The following is a 17,265-nucleotide window of genomic DNA, read 5'->3' on the forward strand; positions in this document are numbered from 1 at the left end:
TCACCCACAAAATAACTTATCCTGTGACTGTAAAGTGACCTTGAGACTTTTGAAAGATGCTTATAAATGAAATGTATCATTATTAATGATTGTTATAATAATAATAATAATAATAATAATAATAATAATAATAATAATAATAATAATAATGTGCTCTCGCAGGCCAAATAAAATGATGTGGCGGGCCAGATTTGACCCCCACAATTTGACTTGGACACCTGTGATGTAAAGGATTAGCCAGATGAATAAAAAGAGAGCTAGCGAGTTAGCTCGATCGCTAGCTAGCTCGCTAGCTAGCTAAATTGAGAGATGAACATGAAATTTCTCAAGTTTGATTAGCATTGGCGTGCCGAACAAAATGATGTGGCGGGCCAGATTTGGCCCACAGGGCCTTGAATTTGACATCAGCGATGTAAAGGATTAGCCAGATATCTGAATAGAAAGAGAGCTAGCTAAGTCGTTCGCTAGCTAGCTCGATCGCAAGCTAGTTAGCCTGATCGATGAATATGGAATTTCACAAGTTTGATTTGCTTTTGCGGAAGGAATAAAATGGGCTAATACATCGTGTGAAATATACCAAACACTTCAGATCAAAGAGCGACGTAAAACATTGAAAAGAAATCAATTTTATTCGCATCTTTTTCCAAAATACTGTTTGTTTGATTGTGATGTCTTCAAATCATCATCTTTTTTAACAAAGTAATGAGGAGTTTTAGGATCCCATTTACCCCACATGGGCAAAGAAGGAAAATATGCAGTTAATCCTGTGAGTATTTTGTTACATAATTCCAAATTTCCCATCCTATTTTGCATCGTGCACCCTTGAGAAAGCTGCTGAGGACACCTTGTGGCTGTCCACACTCAAAACACGTCTCGGTGCTGTTTAGCTTTGTGCCTTTTGGTTCTTTGGCACTTCCAAAATGCCCATTCTGTTATTTTTGTGAAAAGCTCTTAGAGCTAAACTTTCAAAGTTTAAAACAGCAGATTGAAATTGAACATTGATTTAAAAAAATAAAGTAGTCTTACCTTATTGTGAGTGAGTGTGAGTCTCACTTGGGGTTTTATAATAGCGTAGGCCATCAACAGGTCCTGGATTTTTTTCACCTCCTCTTTGCATCTCTTCACTGACGAGTAGTACTGTCGTCTCACAGGAAGATTCTTGAAAAGTTTCAGTATGCTAACCGTTGTACCTGTAAAATGTGACAACCAGATTTGTTATTAAATAACGGAGATATGTTTTTAAAATGGCTAAGGGAGTCATGAAAAATTGCATGATGGGGCAAAGCCGAAAGAGCTATGTGAAGATGTAAATCGCATATTTGGGGGTGGGGAGGGTGACAGATGTGGTAAAAATGCAATTTTTGGATATTGCTGCTTACAACAAATGTGAATGAGGCCTTGCCTTGACCGAAGTGACTCGGCTTCTGAGATACGATGCTCCCTTGGGCGTCGAGCGTGTACTGGGTGCTGATGTCGTCGTCCTCGGTCTTGGTGGTGATGGTCACCTGGAGAAAAATATAAAAAATAGTACACATGTTTACAGGGATGAAACTGACAAATGAGGAAAAAATTAAAAAAAAAAAAAAAAAAAGGCGCTGTATTTTGCGCACGCACTGTTTTATACACTGTTTTATATACTGTGTGTATATATATATATATATATATATATATATATATATATATATATATATATATATATATATATGCCGTGCACACTGCTTGTTAGCTTGCACGCTTGCTTTCTGTTCTCTCACAGTAGTATATTGATGCTAACGTTAGCATGTGGCTTGTCATAGTGGTATTGTTTCATTGCAAATTAGAATATATCAAATTAGAAAGGCGAATCAACGAGATTTTTTTTTCCTCGACCGCTTATTCAAAAGGTGGTCCAATCAAAATGGCACTTTCCGCCAACCGGCGTTAGTGTCTTCCAATCAAAATTGCGCTTTTTGCCAACACAAGCCGAAACAGGAAATGAACAGCAAAAAAGCGAGAATGCATATTTCCACCGATCGGCGGAAAATTCTTATCCCAGTGTTCAGTTTTTTTTTATAAAAAAATACAACATAAATGACAGCGATTGGTTGATAAAGAGTCATCAAGGAAAGCAGAATTTTACAACACCCTGTAATTAAAAATAAAATGTCATTTTTGTCATTAATTGATAGACTTTAAAATAAAAAAATATAAATATAAAATAAAAATATATAGATAATATATATATAGAAAATATTCGATAGCGACACCCTTTATCACAATCAACAATGTGTAAATTAAAACCCATGTGACAGTTGGGACTGACCTCCGCCACGGCGCAAACAGAACTCAGAGCTTCGCCCCTGAAGCCGTACGTCTGGAGTTCCTCCAGGTCCTCGTGGCTGTTGATCTTGGAGGTGAAATGGCGGACAGCCATGACGGCAGCAGCATTGGCCTTAATTCCGCTGCCGTTGTCGCGGACTTCGATTCGATCCAGGCCGTAGTTCACCTGCGGTAGTAAATCATAGAGAAGTTCAAAATGACCTCGGAGATGGCGAGTTTCAGAAGGTCCCGCCCCCTTGTTCGTGACATCACGCCAGGACGTCTTGCCTTTCTCTAGAATCAAAACAATGGCTTCAGATTCGGAGAAGATGCTTTCTTGTTACTCATGCAGTTATGAATATGATTCAAATAGTTCTGAAGGCGCCCAAGCTCTGTTGGAAATGGCCTGATTTGTCTGCTGGGAATTTGTGTCAACTAGTATCAAATAGTAGTCTTGGTGCAACACACAACGATTCACCATCGTGTTATTTATGTGTTTTCCTTCTAATTTCGCCATCAACACGGATTAACACAAAGTTTTCAGACCAAACAAAGTACCCAAAATGCATTGTGTGTCACTTTCTCGGTCAGGGGCGTTCCTGACGTCACGTCACGTCAGGAATCGTCACCAACTCGAAAACAAGATTTCCTGAATATTCAGCGCGAGTCGGTGGAATCTTTGTAAAATACGCTCAGTAGAAGTCATTTGAAGTGATTTTACAAATTATGGACACAACTTGTTTTTTTGTGTGTTTTTTTTTCAAATTATGGACACAACAAAAGGCGTCGGTTGTCCTTTAATGGAGGAAGCACTTCATAAACCTGGCAATTACAATATAAATTACTAACTTTTAACACAAATTGTAACAATCAATAACAAACATACGAACCCTACTAACGGTGCCTAAATTGACCCACAATTTACAACATTACGTTCGCAGGTGGAGGTCAGGGAAAAAGACTTGGTTCTGGAATTTCATACGTGATGGGGGAGGTTTGTTTTCCAGCCCATTGATGAAATACGAGCGAAAATGATGTCATCTATACCAGTTTGACGTCAATGGAGGAAGCCCCAGCATCGAGTGAATTTTCAAGTAGCTCTTTCACGACGTTCGTCATCGAAGTGATGACCTGCGAGCTGGACAACAGCCGCACGGTGTCTGCCGGAAGCTGCTTCATGACGGATCTTGAAAACAAAAACAAACGTAGGACATGGAAATGCTACTGAATTGCGACTGGAGGAAGGACTCATCTGGTCGCGCGAGTGACGTCATTTTTGACGCCCTTCGACGAGTAACGATGGTGAGCGACTCTGTTCACAAGCGGCTCTTGAACTCATCAAACTCCCACGAAAAGATTTGCATTTTATACCAAAAGTGAATGCTGTATCTTAACGAATACAACCCAATAATTAACATTTTTGTGTGAACTTGCCTCGTCCCTCGCCAATGCCGTAAACAGGAAGACAACTGTTACCCCGCCATGCATACTCTAATCTAATTGGCTGGTAAGGAGAGGTAGGCATTAACACTAATAATATGTCAGCCCTGAACTTAGTCTGTCAGACACGCCGCCCTTATAATTTCTTTTTAATTTTATTTCCGTACTGATATGACACAAAAGTATATTTTAATTTTTTTTTTGAAATAATATATACGCGAATTGAAAACAAACGCACACTATTGGCCTCGATTGAACCTCCAAAATACCTACGATAAAGGCGGTGAAACAACAACTGTCCTCCACTTCCGCTTTGTCCCTTAGGCCCGTCGCCGTCGTCTAAGTGAAGCACATCAACAACAACAAGGTTGTTTTCTCTTTCTCTCCACGGCAGATCTGCTCTCTACGTACGTCCACGACTCGCTTGCTCTAAAGTCTAACATGTAAGTCTCCGGGGGCTTTTCCCGACCACCTTCTCCATAATCGAATCGAAAGTAAATAATTTTCTCGCATATTATGCGCCATTTGCTATCAAACTCCAACTGCTAGATATGAAACACACTGCACGAGACTTTTGATTTCCAATCAATATCGTCGAAATGTAACTGTATTTGTCTTAGATTTCAGTTGTTTTTCCGGTTTTGTCAGTTCCAAGCGACACGGTGGTGCTCATCAGATGCACCGATCTTATCTAACATCTGTTGCCCCGACTTGTTGGCTTGGAGTCTATTTGAGGACAAAACGGTGTGCGTACTCGTATTAAAGTATTTTTTCATTCATTTCTTTGTATTTCAAAAACAATACACGTTATTTCAAATGGCATGCATTATATTTTTAAGTGTATTTAAAAATATGACAGTTTAATCGGTGGTTTGTACATTTGAGAGGTCCTTGGTTTGAATTTGGGTTAGCATGTTATGTTCATTGAAGACTCTAAATGGGTATGAAAGTGATTAACCATTCGATTGACAGTTGTTATTTAAAATAAACGATTAAATATTACATTTCATATCTTCTCAATAGAAGCTGAAATAACTTAAATAGGGCAATATAATGTTCCACATTATTAACGTCCAAGGGGAAGATCGCTCTTCTGCTTTGTGGTGAGGTAAACAGTGCAAGCATTCATCCAAGCTGGAAGCTGAAAGCGGGCCAGGGAACAAAGTTCACCAAGATTGGCTAATACATTTTCTTGGTGTCATATTTAGGCCCCCAGGGGGCAAAGGTCCAGTTTGGCAATTCTTCAAACTATGTGTGTCTTGAAATCCAAAATAGGGTCCATGGTGTCCTGGGGTTGGAATCGCTGTGGTCAAATAACAGCAGGAATTGAAAAGTTAGAAAAAAAACAACCCCTTATTCGTGTTTCACTGATGAACAAGAGATTCAGTGGAGATGTTTGTAAATTCTGAGCTTGAAATCGCCTTTAATGCAAACTTTTTATTTCTGTGTGATACCTCGGTTTACGAACTTAATTGGTTGCCAGAAAGTGTGTGTTAGGCGAAAAGTGTGTATTCCAAACATTAATTTCCCATAGGAAACCATTAAAAGGAGAATAAAATGTTCCCAGGTCCCCATATAATTTAATTTTCAACTAAATAAGCCTTAATACACACACAATATACCATATTTTAAGTATAATAAATTCGCTATGGTATTATAATTAAAGAAATAAACGGTACTGTATAATTACGTCATTTTATTTACCTTTGTGATGGTCGTTGATGGCTTGATGGAATGGATAGCTTTTTGCATATAGTGTCTCAAGGAGCTCATCTTGGAAGTTGTGATATTGCAACAGCAACAGATGCAAGCAGACACACTAGAAACTTCACTAATAGCTGCTTCCCTTGCTTGTCTTTTCTCTTCAAATTGTACAGATGGCTTGTGCGGGTTATTTGTGGAGCCTGATTGATGGGATATTTTAACCTTGCAGTCTATACTCTACCTTTGAACTATCAATAAAGTTGAAACAAGTCCAAATTTCAGTGCTTTCTATCCATGTTCTCACCTTTTCACGTTAGTTTTTTGTTTGTTTGTTTGTTTCAAGCTCTGTCGTCTGCGTTTCCTGTTAATGTGCAGCTCTGTGTTTCTGTAGCCTGCCCCCGCCCCCCTCACTGCTGCCTCCCTCCTCTTCTACCACAGATCGTGACCAATCACGTACGGCTTTAACCGAAGACTGGTGGCGGGGAATAGAGGACAAAAAAAGTTGGCTGTCATTTCCAGTTTCTTGTCAGGAGCTCCAAGAACCGGCTCGTTCGCGAACGACACATCACTCATTGTGGCGCTCTGTGTTTCCCCAAAAAAATAGTTTGTATGCCAAGATTATATCCTCGCGAATTTAACGTTCGAAAGGAGAAAAGTTGGTGAGCTAAACCGTTCATAAACCGAGGTACAGTGAGACCTCAACTTACGAATTTAATTGGTTCCCAGACAGAGTGTGTAAGGCGAAAAGTGTGTATCTAAAAAAAAAATCCCATAGGAAACCATTAAAATGGGAATAATCGGTTCCCGGGTTTCCATAAAATATACTTTTCAACTAAATAAGCCTTAAAACTACACACAACATACCTTATTCTATGTGTAATAAATGTGCTATTGTATTGTAATGAAAGAAATACACCGCATTGTATCATAAAGTCACTTTATTTACATTTGTGATGGTCATTTATGGCTTGATGGAATGGCGTTAGAGGTCAAAGGGAATTGCTGTTTGGAAAGAGAGGCGCATTACATGAGGACTGGAATTAAAGAAATGAACTGTGCTGTAAAATAAAGTTTTATTGACTTTTTTGATGGTCGTTGATGGCTTATGGAAGGAGAGTCACTTTCCATAAGGACTGTTGGTAACTTAACCTCTGGTGCTGTTCGGTTGTGTGCTTCCGCCGAAGATTACTCCGCCAGCTGTGGTGGGTGTGTATTATGAAAATAGTGCTTATTATAAGGTTTGATTTTCATAAATTTGACGTTTGTAAGACAAAAAGTTTGTAAGTTGAGGTGTTTGTAAGTTGAGGTCTCACTGTATCACTATTTGTATCTTCCAGACCAGAATGAATGTGGGCGTGGCACATAGTGAGGTGAACCCCAACACGCGTGTCATGAACAGTCGCGGCATCTGGTTGACGTACGCGCTCGGCGTGGGAATTCTTCACGTTGTGCTTTTGAGCATTCCGTTCTTCAGCGTGCCGCTGGTGTGGACGCTCACCAACGTCATCCATAACTTGGTTAGTGGAACACAGCTGAGACACAAATGAAAATACGGTGGATGTCCATTTTAGCCAAGTCGTAACGGTGTCCGTGGTCTTGTTGTCTCCTCAGGGGATGTACGTGTTCATGCACGCGGTGAAAGGGACGCCATTTGAGACCCCCGATCAAGGAAAAGCCAGACTCCTGACGCATTGGGAACAGCTGGATTACGGTGTTCAGTTCACATCCTCCAGAAAATTCTTCACCATTTCACCCATCATCCTGTAAGTCAAGGGTTTCAAACAATTTTTTTTGTTGCTGCGGGCCCCATTGTAATTATATTTTCCTCTCGAGGGAGCGTTATGAATTTGGGAAAGCTAGCTCGGTTGCTCAGTCGCTCGCTAGCTCCGTCGCTCGCTAGATCGCTGGCTCAGCCGCTCGCTAGCTGGCTCGCTCGATCGCTCGCTAGCTCGGTCGCTAGCTCGGTAGCTTGGCTCGGTCGCTCGCTAGTTTGGCTTGATCTCTCGCTAGCTCGCTCGCTTGCTTGGCTCGGTCGCTCGCTAGCTCGGTCGCTCGCCCGCTCGCTAGCTTGGCTCGGTCGCTCGCTAGCTTGGCTTGGTCTCTCGCTAGCTCAGCTCGGTCGCTAGCTTGTCTCGGTTGCTCGCTAGCTTGTCTCGGTCATTCGCTAGCTGGCTCGGTCGCTAGCTAGCTTGCTCGATTGATGAGCATGGAATTTCTTAAATTTTATTTGCTTTTGCCATCCGAATAAGATGACGGGGGTGGGGCAAATTTGTCCCCCGGGCCTTGACTTTGGCACCTGTGATGTAAGGGATTGGCCAGTTATCTGAATAAAAGATAGCTAGCTATCTTAAGGGCTAGCTAGCTCGATCGCTAGCTAGCTAGCTCGCTAGCTAGCTCAATCCAATCACTAGCTATTTTACTCGCTAGCTAGCTTGCTCTATCGCTAGCTCGCTCAATCTCTAGCTAACTCGATAGATGAGCATGACATTTCACAAACAGTAAAGTCTCGTTATATCGATATTCAAGGGAGTCCGAAAAAATATCGATATAACCGGGACTATCGATATATCCGACCCTGTTTGCATGTAATTTTCTCCGTGCGTACATAGAAATAGTATCGATATAACCGGGACTATCGATATATCCGATATCGATATAACGAGACTTTACTGTATTTTATTTGCTTTCGCCAGCCGCATAAGATGATGCGGCGGGGCAAATTTGTACCCCAGGCCTTTACTTTGGCACCTGTGATGTAAGGGATTAGCCAGTTATCTGAATAAAAGAGAGCCAGCTATCTTACTTGCTAGCTAGCTCGATCGCTAGCTCGATCGATCGCGAGCTAGCTCTATCGCTTGCTAGTTCCATAGATAAGCACAACATTTCACAAGTTTGATTTGCTTTCGCGGGCCGAATAAGATGATGTGTACTTCCCACATGCATAGCTTGCTGACTTTTTTTGGGTGGGGGTTGTTGGTGTTTGTTTTTCCTCCACAGTTATTTCTTGGCGAGTTTCTACACCAAGTACGACGCAACCCACTTCTTGATAAACACGGCTTCGCTGCTCAGCGTGCTCATCCCCAAGCTCCCGCAACTTCACGGCGTGAGGGTCTTTGGGATTAACAAATACTGATGAGGTCCTTCTCGACACCCCTCCCCCTCGGCCCCCACCATTCCGCCCATCGTGTTTTCTGTTGTGTGATATACAAAGACTGGCGCAAAGATCGGTGAGATCGTGTGCATTTGGAACTTGTGTGAATGTTGAACCCTCCTGTTATGATACGGGTCAAACAGACCCGTTTTATAAATTTTGGAAAAATGTACATGGTAAAAAAAAACCTCAACGTGTATTACCGATCACACATTCACAATTTAAGATAATGAATGAATATGGTCATGTTGACTCAGATTTTGAGGTTTTGCCACTTTTCTGCATAGGTAAACGTGCGCCGGGTCAAAGTGACCTGCTAATCATCATTGACAATGAATGTTTTATTTCATATATCTGCGAGTAGAGTTACAGATATTTAAGATTGAGCTTTCCAGATACTTTTGTCATGAATTCAACTTTGCTCGGGTCAAATTGACAGATACAATTTTACACTGATCAAGGGGAACAAATGGGCCACATTGACCCATTTTAAATTGTTACTTTTTTTCAATAAGTCTAAACAACATCCACATTTCTTGATCATTTAAAATCCTTGGGGTCAAACTGACCCAGATTTTTTAAATTACCTTTCCTTTTCAACAAAGCAAAAAAAGTTACATCTATGTTATCAACATATATGCATTATTGGATGATGAAACATTCCTCGGGTCAAATTGACCCACAATCACTAATGCTGTGTATAACAGGAGGGTTAGTGATGCGTTTTCAGTCTGTTCTGAACCGGGCTGGCCCAGATATCAGTGAGACTTTTGATTCCTTTTTGTTCTTTATTCTCTGACGTGAATTCATACGGTGACACTAATGGCTGAGATGGTTACGTCCGTCAATATTTTAAGTCAACTGTGTCAAAGTCATTTTGTAGTGATGGTTTCGCTAGATAGTTTAACAGAAAGAGAGCTAGCTAGCTCGATCGCTCACTAGCTACCTAGCTCAATAGATATATAAGCATGGAATTTTATTGCCTTGATTTGCTTTCGCGGGCCGAATAAAATGATGTGGCAGGCCAGATTTGGCCCCCGGGCCTTGACTTTGTCACCTGTGATGTAAGGGATGAGATGGATTACCTAATAGAAAGAGAGCTAGCTAACTCGATCTGTCGCTAGCTAGCTCAATAGGTATAAGCATGGACTTTCATTGCCTTGATTTGCTTTCGCGGGCCGAATAAAATGATGTGGCAGGCCAGATTTGGCCCCCGGGCCTTGACTTTGTCATCTGTGATGTAAGAGACTAGCGACATAGCATAATAGAAAGAGCAGTAGCTAGCTTGAACGCTCGCTAGCTAGCAGGATCGCTCGTTACCTAACACGATCGCTTGCTAGTGAGCTCGATCGCTCTCCAGCTAGCTGGATCGCTCGGTAGCTCAATAGCTCGCTAGCTAGCTCGATCGTTCACTAGCTCAATCGCTTGCTAGCTACCTAGCTCGATAGATGAGCATGGAATTTTCACATCTTTGATTTGCTTTCGCGGGCCGAATAAAATGATGTGGCGGGCCAGATTTGGGCCCCCAGGCCTTGACTTTGACACCTATGTTTTAAGCGGTGTAAAATGGTTTCGTTGAAGTGATGAAAATGCCTGATAATGTTGATTGAGGCAAGTCAAACGTTTTGGATGCTATTAAAACTGTTTTAACCTTTATTTGTGAGAGGGCTAATTTTACCCTGCACAGATTCACGACAAACATGTCACATGTAGCAAAGCAGCCACAGAACATGCACACTGTTTTTTTTTAACAGCTTCAGTATTGAGAATAAAATTCAGCGTTAGAAATTCAAATTCAAAACTGGCTCAGAAATATTTTCATACATTCAAATCTTCAGAACAATCTCACATTTGGTCGTCTTTTGGGGCTGCTTTGCTAAAACAGAGCCTTTGCCTCCATGTATGTTGAAATCGCAAGACAAACCAGTATTTTCAACCTCCATCTTAATAACAAATCTGAATTTAATGTTTTGAACAGAGATTGTATTAAAATGAGAATATAAAAGTAATAAAAGATCCTGTCAGGGTCTGAAACTGATGACGTTACCGGACACTAGGGCAGACAACTCTGAAAAGTTGCCTGCCCCGTTTTTCACAACTTGAAACACAATAAGACGACTAATCGCCCCCCCCCCCCCAAAAAAAAAAAAAAAAAAAAAAAATATTGATGCAAAGTATTATGGATTTTTTTATTACGAATGTACCTACCACAAATGCTCCCTTGCGTAATTTATCGTAAATATCCCTTGCTGATGATTCTGCTCCAGTTGTGGTTTGTCCATACACTGTTCGGCATGTTGCACAATGCAATGTTTGCTTTGCGTAGTCTGCTACAACAAACTCCTCTTTCCACGATGCTTTAAGAAATAATAATAATAATAATTTCTAAGCGCCTTTCAAAACTCTCAAGGACACTTTACAGTCACGGGATAATGTACATTTATGTTTTGTAGCGTCATAAATTTTGTTAGCTTCTTTTGAATTTTTCTTCTGGGGCTGAGGTTCTGTGCATCTACTTTGGAAAATGATACGCAAATGCACAACCTTATAACGCTCGGGAAAGTCCGGAAGCAGGCTTCTGATTGGCTGCCGTGCCGAGTATGCAAATTGCCAAACGAACCGAAATTTCCAAACCAAACGAATATTTTGAAATCAGAATACAGTGATACCTTGGCTTACAAACTTAATTGGTTCCCAGACAGAGTGTGTCAGGTGAAAAGTGTGTATCCCAAAAATTTATTTCCCACAGGAAACCATTAAAATGAGAATAATCCGTTCCCAGGTCCCCATAAAACATAATTTTCTAAGCCTTAAAACTACACAAAATATACCTTATTTTATGTATAATAAATGTGCTATGGCATTATAATTTTTGTGGAGCCTGATTGATGGGAATTTTAACCTTGCAGTCTACACTCTGCCTTTGAACTATCAAAGTTGAATTGAGTCCAAATGTCAGTTTTTTTATCCATTTTGTCACTCTCTCTGTCGTCTGCTTGTCTCTTTAAAGGACAACCGGCGTCTCCGGACAAGTTGTGTCCATAATTTGTAAAATCGCTTCAAATGACTTCTACTGGGCATATTTTAATAAGATTCCACCGCATATACAGTAAAGTCTCGTTATATCGATATTCTCGGGAGTTGGAAAAAATATCGACATAACCGGACTATCGATATATCCGATCCTGCGACATGTAAATTTTCTCCTTGCGTTCATAGAAATAGTATCATAATAAGCAGTACTATCAATATAACCGATATCGACATAACGAGACTTTACTGTAGCTATATTTTAAGTTTTAAGACTCGCTCTGAACATTCAGGAAGTCTTGTTTTTAAGTTGGTTGAGTCCTCACGTGAAGTCAGAAAAGGACCGCCTCCTGACCGTAAAAAAAGACGCATTGGAGCATCTTTCCATCACGTCAATGTATTTTGCTGTACTGTTTTTTTTGAAACCCTTGTGTTACATCCAAAAGCCGCCAGCAGAGGGAGTCAAGCTCCTTGGAAGGAATGTATCAGCCTGTGGAAACGGGCTGATTCATTCCTCACAGCTCGGTGGCCATTTTATTGCCTCTTTTTGGGTGAGACATTCCCCCCCACCCGTTTGCCTCAAAATGACACAGAATAAATTCTTTAATCGATTGCAAACATGTATGCTTTCCTCTTCAGAACTATTTGAATCATATTCATAACTGGATGTGTAACAAGAAAGCATATTATCTGAATCTGAAGCCATTGCTTTTATTCTCCAGCAATGCAAGACGTCTTGGCGTGACGTCACGAACTGGGGGCGGGACTTTCTGAAAATGCCCAATTCGCAGCTCAATTTTTTGCAGATTTTGGACACTTTAAGTCATTTTTATTGGTGTTTTGTATTTGACTAAAAATATCATACTGCGTGTTTTGGGTATTTTAGATGCTATAAAACGTTTTTCTGATGTCAGTTAAAAAACAAAAAAGTGACGTCGGTTGCCCTTTAATGTTTAAACCACCTCCCCTCACTGCTGCGTTCTTGACCAATCACGTGGCTTTGTCGGCCGGCATTTTCTTTTTTGGAAAATGGCTTCAATCTCTCTCTGTCTGTAAAAGGTATCACTGTAATTTATTCAGATTTCGAAGTCTTCGTTCAAACGTTTGCTTTATTAAATAAAGCAAACAGTTGATTTGAAAAAAAAATCTTTTTTTTTCTTCAAAAAGTTGTCGGCCACCCACCCGGGCGCAGACGTTTTGTAAGTTGTACGCCTGACGCAAAAGTTGCAGACGTTATTTCAGACACTGATCCTGTTCAAATAGGCACACAGTCGAGCTCCTCGCACTGTTGCCTCATTACTCCTTTGTAAACCTCAAAGCGATGGTTCAGGTTTTTCATCGTATGGATTTTATACCTTGTCCCCAGGGCACCATCAGCAAAAGTCGACCCGTAGAACACGCGACCGATCCGCGAGTGCACCAGCGCCATGGTGCACATGACGCACGGCTCCCTGGTCACGTAGAGGTCGTACCCCGTGCAGATATACGCCTTCAATTCGGGGACGGGTGTCCGACTCGAACGGCAAGCGGGATACGCGTCCCACCCGTAATGCCCGCCACCTTGCCCTTGGGCCACCAAGTCGATGCACACCATGACGGCATGATGCAGCGGGTGTCGCCCTCGGCAATCGTGGCCCACTGCCACGATTGTCTCCGAGATTGGGTCCACCATCACAGCCCCCACGGCCTCCGACCCTAAGGTTTTCCCTTCGTGGGCGACGGACAAAGCCGCGGCCATGTACGTGTGCATCCGGGCTTTCTGAGCTGGGCTGAAGGACTCCCCTCGGAGGGCGTCGGTCACCTGCTTGTCTTCGTGGAAGGAGGTGGGCCAGTGCTTGCTGGCCAGCTCAAATTGGGGTCTGGTTAAAGGGGGTCGTGCAGGAACCTTGACAACGAAGGGTTTGCCCAAACCATCGCATCCAATACTCAACGAGTCCAAGTCAGAGTTTAGAACTTGACCGACGGGACAAAGGAGGATCTCCAGGGAGTGGGGGCGGCCCTCCTCCGCCTTGGTGGGACGAACCCTCTTGACGTGCTGAAGGCCCGTCAAAGGGTAGCGGTTGTTGAGTTCAGCGATCAGTCGAGAGGTTGCTCGCTTGTCCAGGACAGGCGCAGCGAAGGCGTCAACAAGTTCTATGGCGTGGATCTGCTCATCCGAAAGTACCGGGTATGCCGTCCAGGAGTTGGGGTCGCACGACGCGCCTTTCCGCCGCTTACTTGCCGGTTCCATTTAATTAAAAAAAAGTTCTCCTGTCGGATGGGATTTACAGCAAAGTTAGTGTCCTGTCCATGACAGTTGGACCATCTCGATAATACAGTGACACCTCGGTTTACGAATCCCTTGGCTGACAAACTTGGCTTACAAACATTAAATTTATGAAAATTTTACCTTGGCATACAAACTTTTTTCGGGATACACACAGAGCTGCCTCAATGAGTGATGTGTCGTTCGCGAATGAGCCCGTTCTAACAACAAAATGGCAGCCAACTGTTTTTGTCTTCTATTCCCCGCCCGGTTAAATCCACGTGATTGGTCAAGAACGCAGCAGTGAGGAGGGGTTTACAGAGAGAGAGTGAAGCCATTCTCCAAAAAGCAAATGGCTGCTGACTTTTTTTGTCCTCTATTCCCCGCCACCAGTCTTCGGTTAAAGCCATGTGATTGGTCAAAAACGCAGCAGTGAGGGGAGGTGGTTTAAAAATTAAAGTGAGGCAGATGACAGTGAGAGAGTTTCAACTTTGATAGTTTAAAGGCAGAGTGTACACTGCAAGGTTTAAATATCCCATCAATCAGGCTCCACAAACAACCCGCACAAGCCACCTGTCCACTTGATGCAAAAAGCTATCAACCCAGCTAAACAGAACACAATTGATGAGGAACTAGATACAATTATCACAGAGAAAGCACCTACAAGGGATCATTCCTCAGATGGTGAAAGAAGGTTACGTTCCTCATCTAGTGTTTAATGCTGATGAAACCGGCCACTCCATTCCATCAAGACATCAACGACCATCACAAAGGTAAATAAAATGACCATGATACAGTACAGTTTATTTCTTTAATTATAATACCACATCACATTTATTACACATAAAATAAGGTATATTTTGTGTAGTTTTAAGGCTTAAAGAATAAGAAAGTAGAAAATTATGTTTTATGGGTACCTGGGAACGGATTATAATCATTTTAATGGTTTCCTATGGGTGATTAATTTTTGGGATAAACACTTTTCGTCTTACTGGGAACCAAATAAGTTCGTAAGCCAGGGTATCACTGTATCTTCCCTCCTACATATTACTAAGCGCACAGCTAATTAATGAATAACTAGTTTTCAAATTTGAAGTCAAGAATAATGACTGTTATTGTGGTTTACATGCGACAATTAGAAATGTTGGTTTGGATTTTAGCAAGCATCATAGAATTTTTCAAGTTTGATTTGCTTTCACGGGCCTAATAAAATAATGTGGCGGGCTAGATTTGGGCCCTGGGCATTGACTTTTACACCTCTGCTATACATGGTCTTTTTTTGGGCTAAAAAAGCTAGCTAGATCGGACTTTGACACCTGTGCTATCCATGGTCTTTTTTGGGGGCTAAGGCTAGCTAGCTCGGTCGCGAGCTAGCTCAGACTTTGACACCTGTACTATTCATCAAAAAAGCTAGCTTGCGTGAATGGTTGCCACTGCTCACCCGCACAATTAAAAACAAGTTCTTATCCCGTGACTGTAAAGTGTCCTTGAGAGTTTTGAAAGGCACTTAGAAATTAAATGTATAAATTCATAGAGTTGCTTGTTCTGTAGCCACAAGGGGACATACAAGACGTATGTGCCGGTCCCAAGCCCGGCTAAATACAGAGGGTTGTGTCAGGAACGGCATCCGACGTAAAAGCTTGGCCAAAACAAACGGATCAAACTTCTAAAGATGGAGGACACTTATTTGCAATGGCGACCCCTTGAAGGGAAAAGCCGAAAGAAAAAGAAGATTAGTATAGCTAGGTCGCTCGCTAACCTGGTCGCTAGCTGGCTAGCTCGTTAGCTCGGTCGCTAGCTGGTTAGCTCGATTGGTAGCTGGTTAGCCCGATTGCTAGCTAGCTAACTATCATTTTAAATTAGTTTGGAGTAAATGTATCGGTTGAAACGATTAAAATAAGACCTTTGGCAATGATATCACACAATAAGTACTGATGTGATGTGTTTTTCCAAATATGTACATTGGAACAGTCAAGGTTGACAAACATTAGCCATTAGTCAACAGACCCCACCCCCCACACACATACACTCATTTCCTCCCGAGAAGAAGCTTGGTCTTCAAGACTCTGGGCACGTATCGAATGGTCAGCGACACTCTGGTTCCCCGAGTGAGCGTTTCGCCCAGGTTGGCCTCAGCGGCGTGCAAGTTCAACACCTTGTCTGTCAGAGCGTCCAAGCGGCGTGCCCCAATGCCGTGGAGAAGGTTCCGGTAAGCATTGTCCTGCAACACCAACAAGCTGCGCGGCCTCAAGAGCAACGAGAAAACATGCCGGTCCTCCTCCAACGCCGCGACCCCGTCGCCCACCGTTCGTCCGACGGGCGTGTAAAAGTCCAGGAGGGCGTGCGAGCCCAGAGTGACGGTAGTGACCGTAGGGTGGTACAGGGGTCCGTCTTCGTGGGGCATAATCCCCTCGCCCGCTTTGTACTCGTTTACCAGAACATGGTTGGCCGTTTTCCCATCGAACGCCCCGTAGGAGGAAACTTTCTGGCAGTAAACTTGAAGCCAGGGGGGCATTCTCTCCTCCAGCATGCCTTTGGGATGCGGCAAGCCTCCCCAGTTCTGCAGCCTCCTGGCGGACAACTGAGTCCACTTGGGTTTAGGGGACTGGTAGACCTGCTGCAGGAGGGAGGCCTCCTCTTCGTCAGATATGAATGCGGGGATGTAATAGACTGTAGATGGAGCACCGCGCACGACAAATTGCTTCAATTCCTCGGAAATACATGGCAGGTGTTCCATGTCTCCTTGTGGAAAAAATTATATGGAAAAACGTGGGATGTAATAAACTCAATTTGAGAACCAGAGGACGCTGACACGCGTGAACGGCAAGAACAAACCCAAAACGTCTCCCCACTGTTGCATAAAATATATCATTATACCATTGCATTCCTACATAAAGACGAATCCTTACTTTATTTTGGACATCAATACTTTGGTCCAGCGATGTAAAATTAAAAGGCGTGTTGTGAAGACGGCTTAGTGCAGCAGACTAAAGTGTCCCCCCCGAAACGTGATAAACGGAAATAAACTATCTCGCTTCATTCACTTCTCTCAAAGTTTTCGTGTTGAAAGCGAAAGGTGAATTTTAGGTTTGTGGTGTGCATTATTGTGTATTTTTGAAATATTATTTGTGTCATTTAAGAATTCGTCATTTTTAAGATGGTTTGTGTATTTTTACGGAATTTTAATTTTCCCGTGACACTGCATAAAACACCCTAATCAGAGACATTTAAAATAAATACCCTGCCTAAATGAGTTGAGTGTGTGTATTGGATTGGATTGGATTGGATTTGCCTTTATTAGTCTCACAGTGGAGAAATTTACATTTCACAGCAGCAAAGTGATGAAAGGAATGAAAAAAAGAAATACATGAGCTGCTGGAAAGGCAGCCGCTCTCGC

General features: G+C 42.3%; 4 protein-coding genes across 9 annotated transcripts in view; 1 reads left to right on the forward strand and 3 right to left on the reverse strand.

Moving 5' to 3' along the window:
* The window catches only part of pms1 (PMS1 homolog 1, mismatch repair system component), a 27,652-nt gene extending 23,498 nt beyond the window's left edge, over positions 1–4,154 (reverse strand). Inside the window, exons 1-5 of one of the 3 annotated variants that reach the window (XM_089002151.1) lie at positions 4,012–4,154; positions 3,346–3,484; positions 2,303–2,485; positions 1,403–1,505; positions 1,027–1,190 (exon numbers count right to left, since the gene is read on the reverse strand). In XM_089002151.1, coding sequence (XP_088858277.1) covers positions 1,027–1,190; positions 1,403–1,505; positions 2,303–2,485; positions 3,346–3,477 — 582 coding nt within the window. In that variant the 5' untranslated portion in view covers positions 3,478–3,484; positions 4,012–4,154. Of the gene's footprint in view, positions 1–1,026; positions 1,191–1,402; positions 1,506–2,302; positions 2,486–3,280; positions 3,485–3,732; positions 3,791–4,011 lie in introns of those variants that run through there. The other 2 variants (XM_089002150.1, XM_089002152.1) reach the window with 2 other exon arrangements.
* On the forward strand, positions 4,049–10,249 carry ormdl1 (ORMDL sphingolipid biosynthesis regulator 1). Of its 2 annotated transcripts, XM_089002158.1 has the most exons (5): positions 4,057–4,181; positions 5,881–6,045; positions 6,780–6,959; positions 7,054–7,205; positions 8,440–10,249. In XM_089002158.1, exons 3-5 carry the CDS (start codon positions 6,786–6,788, stop codon positions 8,573–8,575), a joined length of 462 nt encoding a protein of 153 aa, XP_088858284.1. In that variant the 5' UTR covers positions 4,057–4,181; positions 5,881–6,045; positions 6,780–6,785; the 3' UTR covers positions 8,576–10,249. The 2 variants fall into 2 exon arrangements, with proteins under 2 accessions (XP_088858283.1, XP_088858284.1); XM_089002157.1 differs by lacking the exon at positions 5,881–6,045 and having other exon boundaries at positions 4,049–4,181.
* A 2,381-nt stretch (positions 10,250–12,630) lies between these two features.
* Positions 12,631–16,856, reverse strand: adat3 (adenosine deaminase tRNA specific 3). Of its 2 annotated transcripts, none has more exons than XM_089002153.1 (2): positions 16,778–16,856; positions 12,631–13,873 (listed from the first exon to the last, which is right to left on the reverse strand). In XM_089002153.1, exon 2 carries the CDS (start codon positions 13,851–13,853, stop codon positions 12,879–12,881), a length of 975 nt encoding a protein of 324 aa, XP_088858279.1. In that variant the 5' UTR covers positions 13,854–13,873; positions 16,778–16,856; the 3' UTR covers positions 12,631–12,878. The 2 variants fall into 2 exon arrangements, with proteins under 2 accessions (XP_088858279.1, XP_088858280.1); XM_089002154.1 differs by lacking the exon at positions 16,778–16,856 and adding an exon at positions 15,896–16,034.
* alkbh6 (alkB homolog 6, nucleotide demethylase) lies at positions 13,787–16,846 on the reverse strand. Of its 2 annotated transcripts, XM_089002156.1 has the most exons (3): positions 16,778–16,846; positions 15,896–16,610; positions 13,787–13,873 (listed from the first exon to the last, which is right to left on the reverse strand). In XM_089002156.1, exon 2 carries the CDS (start codon positions 16,603–16,605, stop codon positions 15,898–15,900), a length of 708 nt encoding a protein of 235 aa, XP_088858282.1. In that variant the 5' UTR covers positions 16,606–16,610; positions 16,778–16,846; the 3' UTR covers positions 13,787–13,873; positions 15,896–15,897. The 2 variants fall into 2 exon arrangements, with proteins under 2 accessions (XP_088858282.1, XP_088858281.1); XM_089002155.1 differs by having other exon boundaries at positions 13,858–16,610.
* Positions 16,857–17,265: the final 409 nt, after the last annotated feature.

This window comes from Hippocampus bargibanti, linkage group LG08, assembly GCF_051943395.1.
Source record: "Hippocampus bargibanti isolate YZ-2025 linkage group LG08, ASM5194339v1, whole genome shotgun sequence".
In the NCBI taxonomy this organism is placed as follows: domain Eukaryota; kingdom Metazoa; phylum Chordata; class Actinopteri; order Syngnathiformes; family Syngnathidae; genus Hippocampus; species Hippocampus bargibanti.

Bases quoted from the DNA above. Each gene is read 5' to 3' on its own strand.
- alkbh6 (XM_089002156.1), bottom strand. From the start codon at position 16,605: ATGGAACACCTGCCATGTATTTCCGAGGAATTGAAGCAATTTGTCGTG.
- ormdl1 (XM_089002157.1), top strand. From the start codon at position 6,786: ATGAATGTGGGCGTGGCACATAGTGAGGTGAACCCCAACACGCGTGTC. The intron at 6,960-7,053 runs GTTAGTGGAACA...TTGTCTCCTCAG, and splicing joins CCAACGTCATCCATAACTTG to GGGATGTACGTGTTCATGCA. The intron at 7,206-8,439 runs GTAAGTCAAGGG...TTTCCTCCACAG, and splicing joins ACCATTTCACCCATCATCCT to TTATTTCTTGGCGAGTTTCT.
- adat3 (XM_089002153.1), bottom strand. From the start codon at position 13,853: ATGGAACCGGCAAGTAAGCGGCGGAAAGGCGCGTCGTGCGACCCCAAC.